The sequence below is a fragment of the Elaeis guineensis genome, chromosome 3, assembly GCF_000442705.2.
Source record: "Elaeis guineensis isolate ETL-2024a chromosome 3, EG11, whole genome shotgun sequence".
Taxonomy (NCBI): Eukaryota; Viridiplantae; Streptophyta; class Magnoliopsida; order Arecales; family Arecaceae; genus Elaeis; species Elaeis guineensis.
The window spans coordinates 107,806,469-107,829,201 of NC_025995.2; the positions used below are offsets into that span (position 1 = coordinate 107,806,469).

Consider the following 22,733-nt stretch of genomic DNA (forward strand, 5'->3'; position numbering starts at 1 on the left):
GTACATCATGCACAAGAATATAAGGAAAGTTTTTTTTTTTTTTTTTTTTTTTTTTGTGGTGCCTTTTTTCACGTCAATACGGTGATACAATATGTAGATGATTATCAATGCTGAACTTTCTATCGCTTTTCTTGATACAATATAAACCTGGGATGCATTACCATATTTTTAGCCCCCTAGGTTATCCGATGATACTCAAAAGTGTGTGGCATCCTTAATGCAGCCTAGCTTTACCTTTAGAGTTGGATTTAAAACACAAGAATAGTAGATTGTTCAATTTTCTGTTGCTGATTCTCTTTCACATTTTTAAATCTAAATTCTGCACAGTCCTCAACCAAATGAAAGCCCTATTTAGTTTTATCTATATAGTTATGTATATTGTCTCTAATCAATTTCACACACGCACCATATTGTGAAAAGCCAACTGATTCAAGTCTCTAAATTAACATTATGCATAAACAGTGCAGACACAAGCAAGTAAAGGACAAAATAAGAATAATGTGTTCTGTGATCAAACATAATCATATGGATGTTGCAACTTGTACTGTTCAGATAAATTAGGTTTTAAGGGCTAGAAAAATTATTGATTGTGACACAAGCATTTTCAGATAGTCAACTCCTCTTCTACTTGCCGAAATGGATATTTGAGGCATAAAGTATAGTGCCATTGATTTGCCTGTGGAATCATAATTGTTTTGGCATGATTACTTCTGGAATCACAAAGTATAGTTGCAACTTGCAAGTATTATCGTGTCAGGAGACAACCTTAATCGTAACGAGAGAAGGGTCAAATTGCTTCAATCCTAACCTGATTTTGAGACCATCATTTTAGATAGTGAATATTTGTAAGCATTAATACTTCTTATGTTGGTGCTGAATGAGAACTAGAGGGCTAAGAATGCTGTAGACAGACCACCATGCTAAAATGTATAATCCTGATAGTTCTGTTGACATCCAACATCAAGTGGGCATCATAAGATGACATGATAATTTGTTAATGCATGTAGTTGGATGATATATGCACCTGCTGCCCATTGACCAGGGCATTGAGGTTGTTACATGTGGATTCCCATTATTAGTTTGAGTGGGATAAAGGCACTTCTGCCTTTTTGATGAGGGCCAACTAAAAACGATCACCAATCGCCAGGCTAATGGTCATTTTTGTCATAGGATTGACGGTTGCTTTAAATTTAGTGTTGCACATTTTCTTGAATTTGTTGAGAAATTAGATAAAGTTATTAAAGTTCTCTTGATCTCAGAACCACTGGCTGTTGGGAGAAACTACTTTTTTTTTTGTTTTTGTGTGTGTATGCCACAAAGGAGACCATACATTAAGTTTGTGCTTATTTGGGTGAATGGAGCATCTTAGCTACAATTTCTTGCTGAATGAGATGTTGTCTTATCATACAGCGGATAGTACTGTAAATGGACATGAAATTTAGATAAAGGACTGAATTTTGGAGAGGAGTAAACCCTTGTAGTACTAAAGTAGGGCATGGTCATGCTGGTTATCTTGCTATCCAATGTGGTTCAGAAAATACCAGCCTATCATATGAGGTTTGGTATATATCATGCTTGTACTAGTTACCATAGGAAGCTGACATAACTTGAGCCAGCATTGCCTTTAATGTGAGCATCTAGGTAACTTCAGTGCCATGAGAGAAAGCAGACCGATATCACTATTAGTCTCAATGTTCGCTATCTCGGTACCAGGTACTGAATTGGTACCTTGCTGTTTTGGTACGGTACGGTATGCTTCTTATGCCGAAATAGCTTCTAAACCATTTTTTTCAATTTTTTTTTGGTACATTTTGGTTCAGGTCGGTATGGATCGGTATGCGTTGGTACGGAGCGGTACATTTGTACCGATTCGAAGTGAGATTTCATATTAGTTTCTCCCCGCTATGGTACGATATGCCTTGTATGGAGTGGTATTGGGTGGTATGGTAAACCATGACTCAATCTTATACTAGCGATACATATGCATGCCAATGTAAATATTAGTGATACTTATGCATGCCAATGTAAATATGAGTGAGATTTATGCACACCAATGTAAAGAGGACCCTAGCAGGCTTTTAAAACATCATATTGACAGAAAATTCTGACGCTAGTGACTGAAATGAAGCAAGATGTGCCATTAACAAAAATTACGTATGCTAGTTATATTCACCCATAACAAGCTTGCCAGTAGAAATTCTAAACCAGGTCAAAATATGCTATAATGTAGTTCCTGTTCCTTTATGCTGACAACTAGAACATTGCTGGAAATTTAATGATGAAAAATTAAAGATCTTAATTTTTAAACATTGTAATATTGAATAAAATGTTGTTAGAAATGAAGCTGCAGTATGTTGACCAAACAAGTAGACTCTGCATTAGAAGCATAGTTATTTTCTTAAATATTCACATTTGGTTTCAAGTACTCTTGATGCTTTTGGAAAAGTGTGGTTTTGTTCGTTCATTTTTTTCATGTATTTGCACTAATGAATAATGTTTTTCATATGGTGCTGGAATTGATCTCAGGCTGACCCAAGGCCCATCGAGCTTGGCCGACTTTGGATCAGGCTTCGGACTCGATCCGAAACAATTCAGACCAGGCTTGGGCCTTAATATAGGGCCTGTTTGTTTTTCGGGCTGCTTGGGCATACCTTTGGCCCAGCTCGGGCCCAGCTCGAGCCCGAGCCCGAATTTAGCCTGATTAGTAGCCCGAATATCCGATCCAAGTCTAGTTCCATACTCAAATTAGTTTGGCCCAAATACTTGACCTGAGTTAGCCCGAGCCTAATCAATTAATCAGTTAGTGGTAGCTACTTGGTTTAATCAATTAGCCCTAATCAAATTAAGCCCTAGCCCCTGGTCCATCTTCTATCTGCATCCCCTTCATTTGCTGCGAGTTGGAGCCCCGTGCCCATCGCCCCCCCACCGTCGGTGGGGACCCTTGGCCACCTCAACCCCAGCAATGTCACCCCGGAGAATCTCAGCACCAAGATCGATGTCTTCAGCTTCAGCATTCTCCACTTTGAGATCCTGAGCGGCCGCAAGGCCACGGATGTTGCCCACTCCCCACTGTCCATCATCAGATGTTTAGAAGGACAAGATCTTGACGCTCTATGACCCAAGAACCTTGTGGCTAGGCGGCATCTCACAGCGCTCACCGATGGATGAGCATTGGTGAGTGGTTGGGGCTAGTGGCGCACGACATCGTGCGGTGGCAAGGGGAGCGGAGCTTTGAGGGGAGACGGAGCGCTTTGCGGTGGTGCCCCAGAATGGCGTGCTCCTCCTCCAGATGCTCTTCTTCGCCAACTGGGAGAAGGTGGAGGCCGCCATCGCCGAGCTGCTCATCGGGCTCAACCATGTTTGGAGGTTTGAGAGGGAGATGACCGCTCGGGTGGTAAGGGGAGCGGAGCTTTGAGGGAAGACGGAGCGCTTTGCGGTGGTGCCCCAGAACGGCGTGCTCCTCCTCCAGATGCTCTTCTTCGCCAACTGGGAGAAGGTGGAGGCCGCCATCGCCGAGCTGCTCATCGGCCTCAACCATGTTTGGAGGTTTGAGAGGGAGATGATCGCTTGGGTGGCACTGAAGCACATGGATTCCAATGAAAACAAGTGTGTAGGTAGAGGAAGGCAGAGGAGCCGGAGGTTAGGGCTTAGCCTCCTCAATACAACGGTTTTTTTTCTCTTTTTTTTTGGGGGTTAGGCTTTTTTTTAAGAGAGGGATTGGGCTGGCCCAATTGGGTTCGGGCCGGGCCCGACCCGAGCCCGGGCCTGAGTTTTTCAAAAAGTTTTGGGACAAAGTTTGACCCGAAGCCTGAAAAAAATTTTGGGCTGAGCTCGGAGGGGTGTGGCCCAGTCCGGCCCATTTCCAGCCCTATTTTCATGTATTTATGGAACTAAGGTTGTTTGTTCATCGTTTCCATGTATTTATGATTTTTATGTATTTCTGGAGCTGATAAATAATGAAGAAGATGAATGTTTACCCTAGCAACTTTATAAAGGCTAAATATTTGCGAACTTTGCTTAAAAAAACCTCTATCCTATAGACAGGACAAACAGCTTTAAGAACACAACTATTCCAAAAATACTCCTATCTAAATTTGTCTAAACTAATGATGGATTTGGGGATATCAGAGCTAGATTACAGATTTTAGGGGCTGATTCGATTCTCAGTCGACTACTTAAAACAGATCATGAGCAATTAAAAGAGGTCACAGTTGACAACTTCCTTAAAACAGAACAGGGGCAACTAAGAGAACCCATGTTCTCTTGCTCTTGTGTTTCCTAAAAAGAGCCCATTTTGGAGATTTAATGATCACTGGGAAATTAAATGTCTTCATGATTTACTAAGAGTCCATGTCCTCTGGCTGTTATATTTACTAAAGAATTAGGAGATCTAATGGTCTGTGTCTTAGATCTTCCTTCTATTACTCAAGAGTCCCAATGCCACTTCTATTATGGGCTAATGTTTTCTCCTCATATAGAAGATCGAAAACCGAGTCATCCCAATGCAGTGAAGATGTTATTCTTTTTGCAGTCAAACTTTTTCACACTTATGTATGCCATCATTCTTGCCAACTCTTGCATCAACTTTGTGTTTCCTTTTGGGTGATTGCTTGAGCTTGTACTTCAACTTGGTGAGTTCTCTACCCTACATAAAATTTAGTTTTCCTGATCATCATTGGAGCTTTTGATAAATAATTGAATTTTATACGTTGATTGATAGACTGCCTGGGCCCAAAATCTTTTCTTGATTCTCTTATTCTTTCCTGCTCCATAGAGTTATAGTTATGCTTTTCTGATGTATTCATGTGCCATCTTGCATCTCAAATCATGGATGTTTGATTTAGTGCCAGCAGTATTATTGTCTTGCATCTTGGATTTCAAGTGTTTGATGTAATACTTGCAATAATTGATATTGGATTATAATTTTAGTATGAATGCCCCTATAACTTGTACTTTTAAACAAAATCAAGCCCCTTTCTACTCCTTCCTTGAGCAAATTCTTCTTATTGCTCTCCTCTATCTTGTCTCCAATCTAGATTCATCTGCATGGGTCCATCCAATACAGTAGAAAATTATCTTGCATATGGTTTCTGTTTCTGTATTTTAATCGTTCTTCCCTTTTTTTAAAAAAGCAGTTCAAAGGAGAGTGGCACTATCTCAGAAGCCATGAAAACATATCTCATTCATATGGTCTTGAATTCTAGACTCTGTCTTTTCCTCATGGCTTGTGACCTATTTTAGTTCTTTTTCTCGCACTTTTCTTTTAGTTGACTATCATTTCTCTTCTTCAAACTGTTGCTAACTCTCATTTTGTTGTTACACTGTTGTTGCATAAATGATATATATCATTTCCAAGTGTTGCTGCTATTAATTTTGCTAATATATGTGGTCTGTGATACTTATCTATTATCTTCTACTCTAGAGGATCTGGTGGGATAAGAAGATCAAGGGGACCAATTGAACTGATCTTTTAAAAGACTGGATGCTCTATTTCCAATCTGTAAAATGCTATTGATCTCAATTTGCTAATTCTTGCTTATTTTTTTTTTAAATGCACTTGAAGGCAAAAGTTTCTAGGTGGTATTTTGTGATGGCATTCTATTTATCAATAAGATCAAAGAACATGTTTCTAGAAGAATTTTAGTACATTTCACTTTAGAGACCAATTTTTCAACCCTACAGCTAAGTTTCTTCAGTATTTTCAGTGAGGTATTTTGTAATGAGTTTTTAATGCTCATTGTTTAGGACTTGTGATAACTGCTTGTTGCAGTCTCATAACAAGCCTTTTTCCATTGTAACCACTAAATTCTGAGATTGTATCATTTCTATGCATAAGGTCCCATGTGCTAAAGAGAGCCCAACCTGAGCTCTTATCAAACAGGAATTACTCATTACAGTGCCTGATTAGACCAATGAATATGGATTGTTTAAGTGGATGCTTAGTGGTTAAACTGTCCGCTGGTTTTAAAAATAATGTTCAGCATGTCTAATGTGAGGCTTGTTTCAAAAGAGGTTTTTAGCATTGAGCTGTCTGTAGGCAGAAGTTCCCTACAGATCTGTTTCACAAAGTAATAGGAGATGCGACTAAGATGCATCTACAACATTATTTTAAAGCAAAGGCACAATATACATTAGATTGTTTTGCCGAAAGTCTAATAAAATGAAAAGAAGAGGATTTTATTTTTATTCTTGGGGAAAGCAGATTTTATTTTTCAGTTTTAGATTTTACTTATGCAATTAAAAATTTATATTATTTTGTAATACAAAGTAGAAAAAAAATTATGGGTTTCAAAGTTATGAAGGGTGCTGTACACAAAAAAGTATGTTATCTGGATCACAAGATATTAATAGTAACGGGCGTGGTGCTAAATTTGCAGCAGTGCAGGGTGTGAACCACCTTGAAATGCCCTCTTGATATACAAAAACTGAATGCATTTAATGTGGGATGGGCTTCAAGGGAAGCATTTATTTTTTACCATGCTGCTTGTTGGAGAAAGGTGCTTGCATATGCATTTTTTCAAAATAAATTGCTAGAGAACAAGGTCATGTTTTTTTTTTTTAATATATAAAAAAGAGGTAACATGAATTTCAGGCAAAAGAGGACCATGACTAAGAGGAATTTTCTGGCAAATTTCTTTCATATTTCAATGGACAAATTCCAAATATTTTTGTGATTTTATTTGTGATAATTTTCTTTTGTATAATATCACCAGTACGTTTGTAACTGTTTTTGTTAAATACACATGCTAGGTATGCACACTGTAATTAGTCTTTCCATTTACCATGACTGGTAGATGAAATGCATCTTTATTGGCTTCAATTATGCTTTTAGCAATTTGTATGGAATAGTGTCAAGTTTGTCTTGTTGATCTGTAATCTCAAATTTTGGATTCACTTGATAAAATTGGAGCAACTCAAGGTTGCTAAAAGATAAGCAGGGATTGCCTGTTATTTACTGCATGTAATTTCAATTAAAAAAGGAGAAAGATTCAAGATATTACAATATTATTATAATATCCCTACTTTTTTTCCCCCTCTCCGATAACAACAGAGGGTTGCTTTTAAGCAACAATCATGTTGTGGGATGTTCTTGCAAGTTTTTCATAGGGACCTTTCCCCCATGCCAGTCACGGTGTATTAGTGATTGATAAAGTTTTACTATCTCAGGTCAATTTTCTTGTTTATGTTTTACTGACTGCTTCTTGTAAAATTGCTGCGCCACCACATTGTTGCATCTATCCCTCATAGTCTGTTGTATTTTATGATCAATTAATTGTTGGAGATCCCTTTCTGAAGTGAAGGCTAGCTCTTTTGATGTACTTTTTTTAGAATTGGTAATATTATAACACTAGCAGCTCAAAACCAGTTGGTTGTAAGTTAGCTCTATAATGTATTATTATCCTTTGCAGGAGTGGCCAGGGTTACCCAGAGGTGTGAAGTTTGATCCATCTGATGGAGATCTACTTTGGCATCTTCGTGCAAAAGTTGGCAAAGGGGAGGCTGATCCTCATCCTTTAATCAGTGAATTTATTACTTCCCTTGATAAAGATGATGGATTTGGTTACACCCATCCCCAAAAACTACCTGGTAAGTATCTTGAAAATTTGGGTTTATTCCTGCAACATATATCATTTCTGCATTTCTTTCAGCTTAAATTGCCAATTAATAGGTGTCAAGAAGGACGGAAGTGTATCCTACTTCTTTCATAGATCATTCAAGATATATAATACTAAGAATCCAAAGCATTGGACGGTACACAATGATGACTCTGAAGATATCTTTTGGCAAAAGGTGGGTAAGACTAGACCAGTCATTGTTGATGGGAGTCATCAGGGTGGTAAAAAGATAATGGTTCTCTATGCGAGCATGAAAAAAGGCAAGAAACCTGAGAAATCCAATTGGGTGATGCATCAGTATCATCTTGGCACTGGAAATGGCAAGGAGAGGGAGCTAGTTGTTTCTAAAATCTTTTATGAGAATGCACAAGGATTGTCTCCGGAGACTGTAAAAGCTATTGTTGCTGAAGCAGAGACTCTAATTGTTGCCAAATTGGTAGGTCCTGATCCTCAGGAGAGAATCAACATTTAGTTTCAATACCATGAAAGCATCTGCTAATGTGTCTATTGCTCTGCCTTTAAACTCTTATATACTCCAGATTAATTGGATAAATGGGAAAGCTTCATCTAAACATTGTATCAACATAGAAGAAGGAACTAAAAACAAACAAAAGTCAGTTGTCAAAGTGCATAATGGTCTTTTCACGCATCATTAATTGTGCTGTTATGTGAAATTGATCTAGCAGTTTTCCACTCTTACCTTAGCAAACTTTGCTTCTGCTATTCACTAACTGTGATGTAATCACAAATGCAGACAACAGGATATCATGAAACCAAATGTAATGAAAATAGGGTTGGTGCTGGATGGAGAGAGCTTGATGAATATGATAACTGTTCTACTGAAGATTCAAAGCAAAGAAAAATCAAATCCCAAGTTTTATCAGATGTTCACCAGTCTGCGGAAGGCTTCTTAGCTGGTGGCAAGCTCCATCAGGAGCAATCCTCTTGTGCAGCTGAATCCTGGAGGACAAGATCTTGTATATCTGATGATGTTCAAGCAAATGTCAAAATTTTGAAAAACAACTTGAAGGTGAGTTAGGCTGATCCTATAAATATTGGCCTTTTGTTTAAATTTGATTTACAAATATAAAAAAGCGCTAAAAAATGGAGGTCATTTTCCCCATTTCTTCTTAATTACTGATGTGTATTCAGACTGATAGGACTCCTCTCTATATAAATCATCAGGGAAATGTTGAACTCTCTAAAGATAATCCTAATCCTGAGCTTCCAACTTTTTCACTAAGCTGCTGTTACCAAAAGATCCAAAACCCACCCTGAACTTAACTATGTTCTTTTTTTTTTGCCCTTCACACCTTTCAGCAGGATCTAATAGATGCCACCCGCACCTTTTTGTTTGTCTTGCTGATCAAACAATTCTAGATGGCAGATGAGGTTTAATATCTCAAGAAAAGGTGAAATCCTGATTGCAATGCTAATCCAGATGACACACAAGAAGTGGGGTGAGGCCAATACCTTTTGTCTAAGTTGTCTGCTTTCAGAAGAATTGCTCTTAATAGCCAACTGAATGAAGATCTTACCTTTTCAAGGGCCGGATGATTCTTAAATATTTTGGGCTTTGGCCAAAGACAATCCAGCAAGATTTAAAATTTAATTGCAAGAGATTTTACTGAAGACATGCCTGATGTAGACCACATCTGTTGGATCATCCTACATTCTTCAAGTCCAGAGAAGGTTTAGGAGCTTGGTATACTACCCCAGAAAAGATCATCCTCCACAGTCCTTACAATGAGATCATGGCACCTTTTCTTCCCCAAGGTGGTCGGAAATGTAACTGAAGCCTCTTGATCCAGCACCAGACCCTGGATATTAGGAAAGGGAATATAAAGAAGCCATACTCCCATCCATGCATTCTGCATTTAGGGCAACACCTAGCTCTAGCCTTTAGAGCTCTCACCTAGAAAGGAGAAACACCCAAAGAAGTCCCACCATTAGCAGGCGATCTGTTATCTTTGTAAAAGGCTTGGTCAACTTCCCTTCTAACCAATCTCCATGGAGCGAAGGAAGCTGCACAGGTATTTACCTAATAAGGATGTAATGAGATCTACTAAATTTTTTGATACAAGATCCCATGAGTCTTAGATTTGCAAACATTTTTCCAATGAACCAGATACAAAGCACCCATAGCCTCTCTTCTTTCCATCAATTACGCTTCTGAGCTTATGAATTCTTTTGATAACCCAAGTTGGAGCCTCGAATAGAGGCAAATATAAATGGGAAGCAAAAATATGTAACATTACCATTTTATGTTGATAACATTCAAAAAAAGAGAATGCTTAGGGTTATCCCTTCATAGGTAGCATTATTGCTACTTTGGTAGGAGTAAAATGATTCTATTATCCACCTTCAGCTTGCATCTGGGGCTACCAAGTTTTATTGATACCAAGATTACGATCAGATTTCACAACGGCGATGATTTAAAATGTTCTGCCCATCAGTAGGCCTTGATTAGCTCAATGGTTTCATACACCTTAACATTGATCTTTCGTGACCACCCAATCTGTGGCACAACATGCGAGCACAGTAAAATAATATTTTTGATGAAGCGTACGTAAAATAATTGGAGTTGGTTTGTCATGTTTATATAAAATTGCTTAACAATCGACTTGCCAAGTTTGATCTTCAGTTCTCAGTTTGATGAGTACACCAACTACAAATATACTTATGAAAACTGGTTTACTTTCATTTGTATTTGAGGTTCTGTTGAATGCATCACATACTAGTGCCTTACGGTCCTACTTTTTTGTATTCTGAAATTCTCAAATCAAAAGAAGTTAAAATGTCTGTTAATGGATGCATAAACTAATGAGACTGGAATAGAAGGTGATAATCTCAATAGTTATTCAGCCTTGTTAGGAGCACTAAGAAATACATGCAGATGATTGATTGCCTTCTTCAGGACATGTGCTTTTAGCTTTTGGTCACCTTCAACTTATCAATATCAATGCATCTTCTCTCTCTCTCTCTCTCTCTTCCCATTAACCTATTAGTTTTCATGGTAGAGGAATCGGTCAACTTGCCAAAGGTGTGACTTGAAAGTGGATAACTAGGGTAAGTCACCAATAAATTTGTAAAAGCTGACCAGATTGTCACATCTATGTAAAACATGCTGCTATTTTCATTTTTTCCGATGTCAACTTGCAGCTGGTCTTTCACAAATCTCTCTCTCTCTCTATTAATTGGCACATCCTTCTAGTAGTTACTCATTTTTTTGTTAGATCTCTTCAATATTTTGTTTTTATTGGGAAATCTCTCATTAGGTTCATTTATTTTCTTCAGCTAAATGGTGCTGCTTGAGCTGTTTATCATGCAGGATATTTCCATGGGTGACTGTGATTTGGTTTCTGAAGGAAACAAAACTTCAGGTCTTGTCGTTTCAATTGCAATGACTTCTGATTTAGTCAGACCTTGTTCCCTTAATGCAGCAGATTCCAATAGCGAGCATCTCCCAGATGCTAGTAGCTTGGGAGATACTCAAGAATATATAAGCAGTTCAAATCTGATAGCTTCCTCTGGATTCAAAGGTCATACTGTTGAACAAGGAGGGAATGATCTGCTGCAACTATCTAATCTGCCAGATCATAGTACTGGAATAAAAGTTGAGCATTCTGACTATATGCAAACAAATCCTCAAAAGGAGGGTTTAGAGGACACTGATATGGAAGTGTTTATAAGGGAATCTGAAAAGGAGGATCTTGATCATGTCACACTGCAAGAACGTTGCAACATGCTGTTATCAAGCACTTATTCAGTTTCTGGTGATCTCAATGGTTCAAGATGGTGTCAAGATTGCAGTGCTTGTACATCAAAGCCCTGTCCAAACAGTGTATTACATGCTCAAGATGGTGGATTTATTTCTAGAAGTGAGAAAGATGGAACCCTGACGTAAGTGTCCATTCAAATGATCTTTGTATGCTTATCTTTTTATTGTATGCTAACCAATTTGGATTTTTTTTTTTTCATCCATTTCTATCCAGGAATCATTTGGGAACTGAAAATTGTGGACAGGATATACTTGGCCTACTGCAGGTAGACAAGCACAATATTTATGCTTGTTGTGACATGAAAGATATTGATGAACTGGACAGACTTGAATTATACCAAATTGTGCCATTTAGTGCTTATTTCATTGTCAATTAGCTGCAATATGTTTCTTAGGCATGAAAAAGATACGAACATTTTTTTCCTTGAATTTTGTGTGAATGGAATTTGCGAGGAAATATTAGTGGCTCCAAGATTAACATAAAGAGGGGAGAACTAAAGAAGGTAGATGACCTAAGAAAAATGGTTAGAGTTCCAAATTATTGCACATAAAACAAAGATTTGTGGTGGGAGATAGGAAGCACAAGAAAATAAAGGAAAGAGGGAAAAAGCTCTACATTGCTTGTATTAAGAATGAATTCAGCTCCTCTTGGTCACATCCCATAGACTCCATAAATGGAGGCCAGTGAACTAAAAATAGTGAATTTAGGAATTGCACATAATCCATCACTCTCAAACACAACCCCCCGCAAACTCAATCCACAGTAACTGGATCACGCTGTTAGAATTCTGGAGCATTTGGATTTATTTAGCTTACTAAATTTCAAAGATGAAAAAAGGACGAACTTTTATTTCTGTGCTCCTGTTGACCCTTGAAAGATGGAATCTGAGGCTAAATTCATGCCAATCAACACGAGATATATTGGCAGCTTGACATATGCCTTGAATGCCTATTCCAGAATGGGACCATAATAGCAACTCCAAGGAGTGGCTGAAATTGAGGCAGTTTGATAAATTTTGCTCAGAACATGTCTTTATAGCCATCTGCTCCATGAAGTTTGCAGTCAGGAGAGCAATATCACATTTCTTATATAACACATTATGTTATCTCAGCTTTGCGATAGGGAGAAATGTGTTCATCTTATTGGTCAATTTCTGCCATCCTAAACCTTTTCAGTAAGCATTTCTGAGATTTTTTTTTTCACATAAAGCTTTTTCAAAAGAGACCTTCAAATTTTTAAGTGAAAACATGTGAAGAGTTGCCATGTTTTATTCAATCACTTAAGATGGTATTTCAGTTGAAATGGATTTTGATAAGATACTTGTTCCATCGAGGTTGATTTTAATTCTGTAGAATATTTTGCTGAATTCTGCATGGCACATGATTTTCTATGTATAATTATTACATATGCCTGGGTTCCCACATTGAGAATGCTGGCTATATAAGCTTTATTTTACTTGTTTGTTGTGTTCAAGTATTGTTATTCAGCTTATTATTATTGTTATATGCATCAGGTCCTAAATCTTAGTTAATTTTTCCATCAAGGTCATTTGGCAAACATTTTGCATTTTGTTCATCTGTTTCAATTAAAGATATATGACATTTCTTGATATAACTTTGTTGGTTTTTGATAATTAATAACTCTGCTCGGTAAATGTTGTACAGGATATTTCTTCAGGTCCTTTTATTCATCCTCCAAGCGCACAACTCCCGATTGGAGAATGTTGTGCTGACAGTGTTCCTGAAAGTAATGATGCAAAATCTATGAATAATTTAATGTTCGATTCTCCTGACAGTGCTACTGCAGGATTTGATCCATATTTGCAAACTTCCCTGAACTGCCAACTCAGCATATTGTTGCAAGATAGCCACTCTCTTGAAAATCATGAAAATAACTACATATCTGTATACCAGACATCTCGTCCTGAAGTAAAACCACAAGTTCAAAGCAACAAATGTGTGAGTGATCACTCTCAGCCCCTTTGTTCTGAATTATCTGCCCAACAGGTCCAATTGAAGGTTGAACCGTTGGAAGAAGATTTTCCTAAAAATATTTCTGGAATAAATGCTGCTGTGCCACATAGTGCTGATAAAAATTCACCAGAGGAGGACTGTACAGCTAGTACTTGTACAGCCACTCCATGTACTCCAGATGCTGACATGTCATGCTTAAGACAGACACCTGTAGACCAGAATGATAGCAATCAGGTGTATAATTCAATACTCCCAACCTTTCCTGTTGAGGTAAAGGTCGAACCTTTGGAAGAAAGTCGCATCAACAGTGTTCCTGAAGCAAATGCTGAAAATCATTTGAGCCTGTTGCTAAGTAATTATTCAACAGAGGTTTTTAGAGCACATACTCAATTGTCAAAAGATGATCATTTTCAAGTCAACTCTTCATTCAATGGAAATAATTCACAAGAAAACATGTCAACTAACTATTTATGTTCTGACCAGAATTCTGTTCCTGAAAATGTAATTAATTCAGAAGCTCCAAAACTTCAGAGCAGTAAAATTCCTGGTTTTATGAGTGGTACCTCTTTAGAGAACTCTTGTACAGTTTCTCAGTCTTCAGCAAAGGCCGGTAATCATGATAACATTTCGTCGAGTGGTGACAGTTTGTTTGAAGAGTCTGGCAGAAATTGTTCTGGTCAGGTCTCTTTTCTAGAGAAAGAACATGCTGGTGCTAGTAATATATTATCAAATTCAGTTCAAGTGAAGACTGAACCCTTGGAAAGTGACTTATTGAGCATGTGTGAGAATCATCTGTCCAGCTTTCCAGAGTCTGATACATTAGGAGCCAATGTCAAGAGGGAAACCCTCGATGAACTCTCTGTAGATGTGATTGATCCCATCAAAGTAGGACATGCTATGATGCCGATTTCAGGAATTGTTTCTAACTTAGATTATGGAAACAATCTGAATTGCTCTCAACAAGCAGTGCCATATTATCTAATAGATGGTTCTATCAACTCTATAAATGCCAAATCAAGTCATTTTTCCCTTCGGAGGAGAAGGAAAAAAACTGCAACGTCTGTAGTTGATCCCCTATCATGTTTCTCTTCTCATCTTTATATTCTACAGTCATTTTGTTTAGAAATCTACTTTCTTTACAATTTGAAAAACAATCCATGCAGGGATTCAGTGGAAACTGCACTTGAGGAAGATGCTCCTGGACTTCTACAGGTAAATATAAGATTTGATTTGAGTTTTACATTCAGCCATATTTTGAAGTACTGGATTTTGGGCAGGTTCTACTAGATAAAGGAATAACAGTTGAGGAAATTAAACTTTATGGGGATGTAGAAGATGATGAACCACTAGAGGTTTCTTCCACAGATGACAGTTTTGAAGAGCTTGAAACTGTGATGACTAAGGTGGCTGATTTATCATTCAACGTGCATGCTTTGATACATACCACAATGATGTTTTCTTTTTCCTTAGTAATATGCCATTGAACTCGTGCATCCATTTCTGCAATCAATCATTCGTCTTAGACATTGCCAGTATATGGTGACAACTTTGCATGCATAACAAATTTATTTGCTAGTATTATTGATGACTGAAATTTTGTAATGCAACATTAAGCATAATGTATTTCTATTATAATGGTGCATATCCTTCTTCTTCTGGAGTTCAATATGAGCAATTAGGCTACTTTTTAGATGTCATATCATGATGTCAAGTTGTCAACAGAAAGGAATCCTGTATTTTATATATTTCTAACGGAACCTGGAAACTGTTGCATGCGAAAAATTATTTTTGGTTTTATGAAACTCTACATTTTTGGTGCAGAATTTGCGTAGACTTGAATAATGTTGGATCATGGTAGCTATGATAATTAGTTCCAGGTTGAATTATGACTAAATGCTTTTCTTGCAGATGACACATAGCATTCTAAGCAACTGATACTTAATTTGGTTCAAATACTGTCTGAATGTTGGCACATCAACTGTCACTTAGTTGAGGAAATATGGTCAACCACATGATGGGGATGATCTAATGCCCAATAACTTAGTGAGGAGTTAAATGCCATGGCAAGGGTGAAAATCCTAGAGGTTAAATTTGTGGGACCAATTTTTTTTTCTTTTTTTTTTGTTTTTTCAATGATGTCCAACTTTAAAATGTGATACTTGATTGGCTTTCCCTGGGTGGGGGGAGTGGGGGGGGAGGGCACGAGATGAAATTGCAAGTTCTCTAGTTGGCTGATTTTCTGTTGCAAGAGTGCATCACGTGGAGCAAAATGCAGGCCTCATAGCAAATAACAAAGATTTCGTGACAGGCTTCTGCAGAACATTTCTTTGATTACGTTCTTGTGATTGGCTACAATTTTGGAAGAAATCCAGGTAGCCACCAGGTTTTATTTACTATTGCAAGGGTTTTAGTTATGTTTGCTGTCCCTAGCTGCCAGGTTGTAGAATTATTTATATTTTGTGTAGTTCGATACAATTCTCCTTTAGTTTTGTCATTCTTGTTTATTGCTAGTCTACATTATCTGGTTTTAAAGGATATTCTGGAACTTTATTATAAAAATTGGGTGTTGGTGTCTCTCTATTATAGATAGCAAAGAGTTAAGAAAAGGAACTGGATGTGTATAGGAATTTTATCATTTTATATCGAGAATAGAGAAAAGGAAATATTTGTTACTCTCTCTTCATGAGCAATGCTGTAACCAAGGATTAACTGTTGGTATAGTTGCACTGGCTGTTATTGACTGCCAGATTGACTCTTTACATACCTCATACAGATTTGTATTTATAATATCATGCTGGCTGAATTGCGTGTCAGTATGGCCTGAGTGCCGCTGTATGTATCATATTGACCACTGACTGGTATGGGCTCATACTGCGGTTTTTAAAACCTTGGCTGCATCGATACTCTGACAAACAGCTTAGGGAACTCCATTGCCTGCCCAAAATATGCCTGTGAGGGGCCCCCCATCCAAGCACGTGGCCTTATGTCTAACTGTGATTACTGAGGCACTAATATTAAGGCCCCGTTCTTTTGCAGATAAAAGATTTATTAAGAAAATTATATTTTTCTGGATAAGTATTTTTCAGGCAACATTGAGACAGAAAAATAATTTACCCATATTCTTTTATAGTACTATTTTTCTAGATAAATTATTATGATCTATCCATATTTTCCATAATATCCTTTATTATATAAATATTACTATATATAATATCATATCATATCATAATATTATATATTAATATAATATATTACATTAATATCTTATATTAGTATGATATATTATATATTATATAATATTATTACTATATACTAATATAGTATAATATATTATATTAATATATACTATTATATATAAAACATATTATATTATTATTATATTATCATATAAATATATAATATAATATACTGTTATATTATTATATTATATTGTTATATATTATTATAATATATTACAGTATATTGTAATATATTATACTATATTATATTATATAAATATTATATTATATCATATTATTATACGTTTAAAGGTATATTAGGAATGAATTAAAAAGGTTACTTTCCCGATTTATGGGAAAATGATTTAGCCACCAGCTAGGTGGGTAAGATCTTCCTTCATTTAATGGGTAGATGATATACATAAGATAGTAACTTACCCATCTTGAAAAGTGTGAGAACATGGATAAGTTGGTCAATTGAAAAGTTGACAAACTTTCTCATGATATTTACCTACAAAAGAATAGGCCCTAAGGGTTATCTGTGAGAATTATTTGTTGTTACATCATTATTCCTTTCTTCATTACCATAACCTTCCATGTCATCCACTCTCTTGATTTTTATGAATGAAAAAATCATAAGCCCCTTTCCCTCAAAAAATGATAGTTACTGCAATTTTTTGTTTTTTATATTAAAGTTATTGAGTACAATTATTTTCTTGTTACATGCATTATATGTATATATATCTTGATTGCACTTTCTTAAGTAAAATCCTGGCTTCACTTGGGTCACTATTGTAGGAGAGGGTAGGAAAACTTATGCCCCTGCTATGATTGCCGGATGCTGTTGTACAGAAAAGCTGTTGTATTTTGATATGGAACAATTATCTGAACATGAATAACTCAAACCTAAGAGATAAGGAATAAACACATGCATCATGCAATCAGTTATCATATCAAAGAAGTCAATTTTTTATGACAGGGAACAAAATCTGCACACCAATGGTTATCTGTTCTAGTGCATGAATGGCTAACTTCAAGTGAAGTAAGGGTTTTATTCAGGTGAGAGCATGTGATGCAGTAAAGGGTGGCTTCATCTGTAACAAAATCTTATGGTCTTACTAGGAATTTCCACTATATGTAGAGGGCAAGCTTAAATTACATATTTGGGGTTCTTTAAACATTCAAGATCTGCTGCTGCCGTTGTTGTTGTTTTTCTAGCCTTTTTTTTCTGGAAAAGTCTAGATGTTTTAGTTCACAACAAGTTTATCACTAGTGATATTCTCGCCATGAAGAATTACCCATGCCATGTTGCATATATGACTACATTCTCGCCCTTTCTGGACTAACCAACATTATTTGAGGGTGTTTAGTTTTAGATCCATTAGAATGATACAGTTCTTTCATATCTTAGCATATTGTCCTCTCCTACCGATTAATCTCTGATCTACGTCTAGTGAGCATACCTTAACTTGTGCATACTGCATGCTAATCTAGTTATAATGAAAAACTATGGTATTAAGGTTGTCAAATTACCTAGGCAGTCCTGGACCCCTTTAAAGGCCCTACCTACACATCAAGGCACACACCTAAGTGAAAAAAATCCAATAAACTAATAAAATTGTTTTTTTTTCCATATATAGAGTCATATAATAGTTAACAAATAGCATATTGAAGAATATCATTTTGATAAACAGTAGAGTTGTCAACTAAAGTTATGCAATAATGAAAGCTATGATTAAATTATTTCAGTTCTTGATGGTTTTTCATTAAGTGATTAAAATATTTAAAGCTTCTTAGGAAAATAACATGTTCAAGTATCGGTTGGCATCTAAAGAGACACATTATAAATGGACAACTTCCTTGAAGTAAATACTTTCTACTTAAAGAGAGAATCATTGAAAAAATTTTAATGCCTTCAACAAATCAATGAATAAGGCTTCTGTCCAAGACAAAAGCAGCTCCTACGTAGCCAAGCACCAACCTAGGCATGGCAACCTTGCCCAAAGGCCTGGAAAGCACCAATCATCTAACCAGGGCTATCTAGGTGTCCAGGCTATGGGCCATGACAACCCTGTGCAGTGCACTGCCGCAGATTAGCACACCAAACCAAAGATCAACCAAATCAGTGGCCATTAATCATTTCTATTGGAACCAAGCTATCATATGATATGGTCAAGTATATATACCATGCAGGCCCTTGATCAGCAGAATAATGACATGGTATTTACTACATTAATTAGATGTTTCTAGATGATAGTTGCCCTAAACAGGAAGCTGAATTATCATATAGCAGGGGAACAACCAACTTTGGTCCTACCATGGTTGTCAAGGTGGTCAGGCAGTCCCTACTTTGTGGAGGCCCATGTTGTCTGGTTGATTAGGTGGATTGCTAGTGACTTAGGCAATCCATTTTTAAAAGAAGACCCAAAAAATTATGAAAGGCATACTGTAGGATCAATAAACTTATCTTCTTCTTCTTCTTTTCAGAAAGAAAATCATACATACAAATGGCCTAATAAGACACCATAATATATGAGACAGGATTAATCAAAACCAAGGTATTATTGATCACATCCTAGTGCACCAAGTCAAATATAAACGTGCAACGGCGGACAGAGAGGGGGGAAAGAAAAGGAACAGAATGAGAGGCAACAATAAGGTAACAAGATCCTAGGAGAAGAGAATGGTAAGAAGAGGACTTTAGGAGAAGATATAGAGGAAGGAAGAAAGGGAAATGCGGAGAAGAGAGGGGGAAAGGGAAAGGTCATTCAAAAGAGAAAGTGGAGAAGAAAAGAAGAAGAACAAACATGAAAGACAGTAAGGGAAGACAAAGGAAAGCATATGATAATGGAGAAAATGGGAAAAAAACCATTACCTTTAGGTGGTTATATGTAGCCAGCATGGCTACCAGTGATCAGAGAGCTGCTGGGGCACAGCCAGAGGCTGGAAGGCTGCTGGATAGGTGGGTGCCAACTGTTAGAGTGGAGGGCAATTCTTTGCCTAGTGTGCATTGTAAGAGAGAGGAGCTGGATGGATTGAGGGAGATGAGGGTTGTCTATTAGGAAAGTTAATATAGGCTATTTTCATTCCCATATTGTTTTCTTAAGTTAGAAGCAGCCAAAATTAGTTAAAAAAGTGTAATTAAAAAAGCAGGAGTAAAAATTAAATTATATAAACTCGCACAAGTGGCCACTACCTAGGCCATTCGGCCTTTAGGTGCCGATTTTGACCATCCTTTGTCTCACTTTGTAATAAGACTCGAATGCCAACTATTTTTTGCAGAAAGTTGGCCAGGACTTGGAACGAGATTGACCTTTTTGGGTTAGAGATATCTTAAAAGGGGCAGACTTTTTATGGACTTGGCTGTTTTTAGACCGAACACTGCTGCATCCTGGAAAGCCAAATATTTTGAATCATTTGTCGCTTCCATTTTTGATACCAATGCAAATCAGATACTTCTCAGATTTGTGTCCAATACTTGTTCAAAATATCCTATCTTTAAAATAAAAAAATTCAGATACTTTTTGAATACACTTGAGATACTTTCTCGATGCCTCCAAAAATGAGGGGGAGGGCATGGCTTTCTTTCTGTGTTTTTTTATGTTAACCTTTTAAATTTTTAATGATGAAAGTCAATTTTGTAGTATGTAATATTAATATTTAATATGAAATGTAAATTGGAGTCGCCATTTGAATGATAATGATGAGCTTGTCAAAGTTAATGCCCTCATGTAAAATACGGACGGACAGTGATATTTTGATAGCCTACTATACCTCATGGGTACTTTTTTACATAAATATGCAGATTATGTATGTATGTAGGTGTGTATAAATGTATAAATACATATATATTCATTTGATGTGTTCTAGTCATATCATTCCTTCTTTTTCAAGATTTGCATGTACATGTATCATGTTGTATCAGTATTCCATAACCGTGTCTGTTCTTTATAGACTGCACCTTGTTTGAAGATAGATCTGATTTTAAAAACATTGGCTCAAATCTCATTGAACAGATCTCGTGACGTCACTAACAATCTACGGTTCAGTGTTGAGCACGGTAGATGGTTTTGTATCAAAGTACAACTCAGCAATTCAATCTTCTTTTGATCTTATATTTTTCAAAACTCGAGGATGAGTTCCTCTTGTGGTGAGGTGGAGGATTGTGTACTATCACAATGCTTTAAAGTCAAACAGCCACATACTGAGCATGGTCAACCTAACCCATACGTACGCTCCTCTGCATATAGAATAAATCCAGCCATTTTCAGGCTCTCTTTCAGGCCGACTAGTGGTTGTTGGCATATGAATCTCCATATTTATTATTAATGAAAGGTCGATCCTTCTATTTTAGTATGAATCTTAACAAATATTAGGTGGAAAGATCTTGGAGCATTGACAAGTTTACTCATGATCAATGATAGGGGGCCTGACACCAATGATTTGAGCCATACTCTACTATCTCTAAATTGTTTATTGGTAAAAAATTATATGATTTAGAGATCGTTAGCCCATGCATCCAGTGGCTCAAAACCATGTATTCTTTCATATTATTTAAATTGTCTATTTGTGACCATTGGACACATAGACTAGGGATCTCCAAATTACATGACTTTTTGATAATGAGCATTTTAGAGATAGTAGATCATGTCCAACAGCTTAAGTCATTGGTGTTGGACCTGGTCATCCTATCAGGACTGACCTTATTCAGGATGTTGCATGGGCACCCATATATTAGCTCCATTCAAAAAGAATACATTTCATTTCGTACCTAATGACCTTGTTATGACCTTATGTTTCAATCAGGGTCTTTTCTTCCCTTATTGACAAGAAACTTCTATCTAGGATAACATATCTACTTTGGGAACTCCCCAAAAACTCAAACATGTACCCACTTCCTAAGTAGCTTTCTATGCCTTTGGTGACTTTCAAGTGTTCTTTAAATATTCGGTTCACCACAGTTGCACCTGCACCTGCTCGGTCACCCACTTCAGATTCCAGAAACCAAGATTCTTCCCATACTGATCTAAATTGGAAGGTAGTTTGGGAGTGAGGGATGCAATCTTGCTGGAAGATATCAGCTACTGTGCTCCTTCCAGTTGTTGTTTGATCCCAGTTATTGCGGTTAAATTGATTATTAGATCTGAACTAATTTCTGCCTTGGATGAAAACAAGTGCATTCTAACAATCTTTAGGCCCTGGACTGAATCAAGTTACAAATTTTTTTCAGTAAATTCTAATTCTTTCTTCTCTGTTCGCATTGTACTCTTATATGGAAGACTGGCTTATGCTTGCTGTTGCATTTTGCTTAGTTTTACTCGCTTTTTGTTGCTCTGTTAGATGATATCGCACATGCAAAATTTTACTTAATGTGATTATGATGCAAATGCAACATCTTCAAGATAAGGGGGCATGAGTTAAATGCCAAAGTTGCAAAGTTCTATTTATTCTTGTAGCTTGTACTCAATATGTTTTGAGTTCTCTTCCCCTTTGTGTCTCAGTTATTTTCCGAGCGAGCATCTCTAATCAAACTTTCTACTGCACGGCATATTAAGGGGTCAAAGGCTGTTTACTGTTTGGCCTGCTTAATTTCCCTTATTGAACAGGTTGGTAATTTCTATGACACCTTTGGGTTTTAAAAAGTTGGATTTTTTTTTTTTGTTGGCATATATCCCCTTGCAAATATGGCTTGTTGGATATTTACCTTTCAAAAATCACTGTTTGCATGTATACCACGCAAATCTTCTTGTTTTTACAGGTATGCTGATTCTAATAATAACTGTTTTATGTGTGAAATGACTTTATTACCATTTTGGATTAATGCCCTTATCTCTTTACAATATAAATTAAATGTTGATTTTTGTCAGCTATATTAAGGCAAAAGCGTAATATGTAATAGTCTTTTGTTACACTTAAAGCGGTTATTCTTTTAGCACTGTTAGTCAAAAATCTCAAGGGACAGGTGTCATTGCAAAAACTAGATGATTTGAGGGGTGTCTATGCAAATAGTGATTTCAGAAGATCAATATTGAATGTCATATTTGCAAGGATATGTATGTAAAAAGCCCCATAAAATTTTACCTAATTGTGGTGTGCTAAACTAATATTCTTACCATATTTATTATTGGTACTTGTGCTTTCACA

At 36.7% G+C, this 22,733-nt stretch overlaps 1 protein-coding gene across 6 annotated transcripts in view; it reads left to right on the forward strand.

Annotated features, from left to right (window-relative positions):
* LOC105041085 (uncharacterized) overlaps window positions 1-22,733 on the forward strand; it is a 29,182-nt gene that overhangs the window by 981 nt on the left and 5,468 nt on the right. For 3 of the 6 annotated variants that reach the window (XR_831337.4, XM_010917880.4, XM_010917881.4), the window contains exons 4-12: window positions 7,410-7,587; window positions 7,670-8,052; window positions 8,371-8,646; window positions 10,948-11,519; window positions 11,612-11,663; window positions 13,063-14,429; window positions 14,535-14,583; window positions 14,649-14,774; window positions 22,091-22,195. Coding sequence is in view for 4 of the 6 variants with exons in the window: in XM_010917880.4 (XP_010916182.1) it covers window positions 7,410-7,587; window positions 7,670-8,052; window positions 8,371-8,646; window positions 10,948-11,519; window positions 11,612-11,663; window positions 13,063-14,429; window positions 14,535-14,583; window positions 14,649-14,774; window positions 22,091-22,195 (3,108 nt within the window). In the remaining 2 variants the exon portion in view is untranslated. Of the gene's footprint in view, window positions 1-7,409; window positions 7,588-7,669; window positions 8,053-8,370; window positions 8,647-10,947; window positions 11,520-11,611; window positions 11,664-13,062; window positions 14,430-14,534; window positions 14,584-14,648; window positions 14,775-15,279; window positions 15,744-22,090; window positions 22,196-22,733 lie in introns of all 6 variants that reach the window. The other 3 variants (XM_073254302.1, XM_019849310.3, XR_012139923.1) reach the window with 2 other exon arrangements.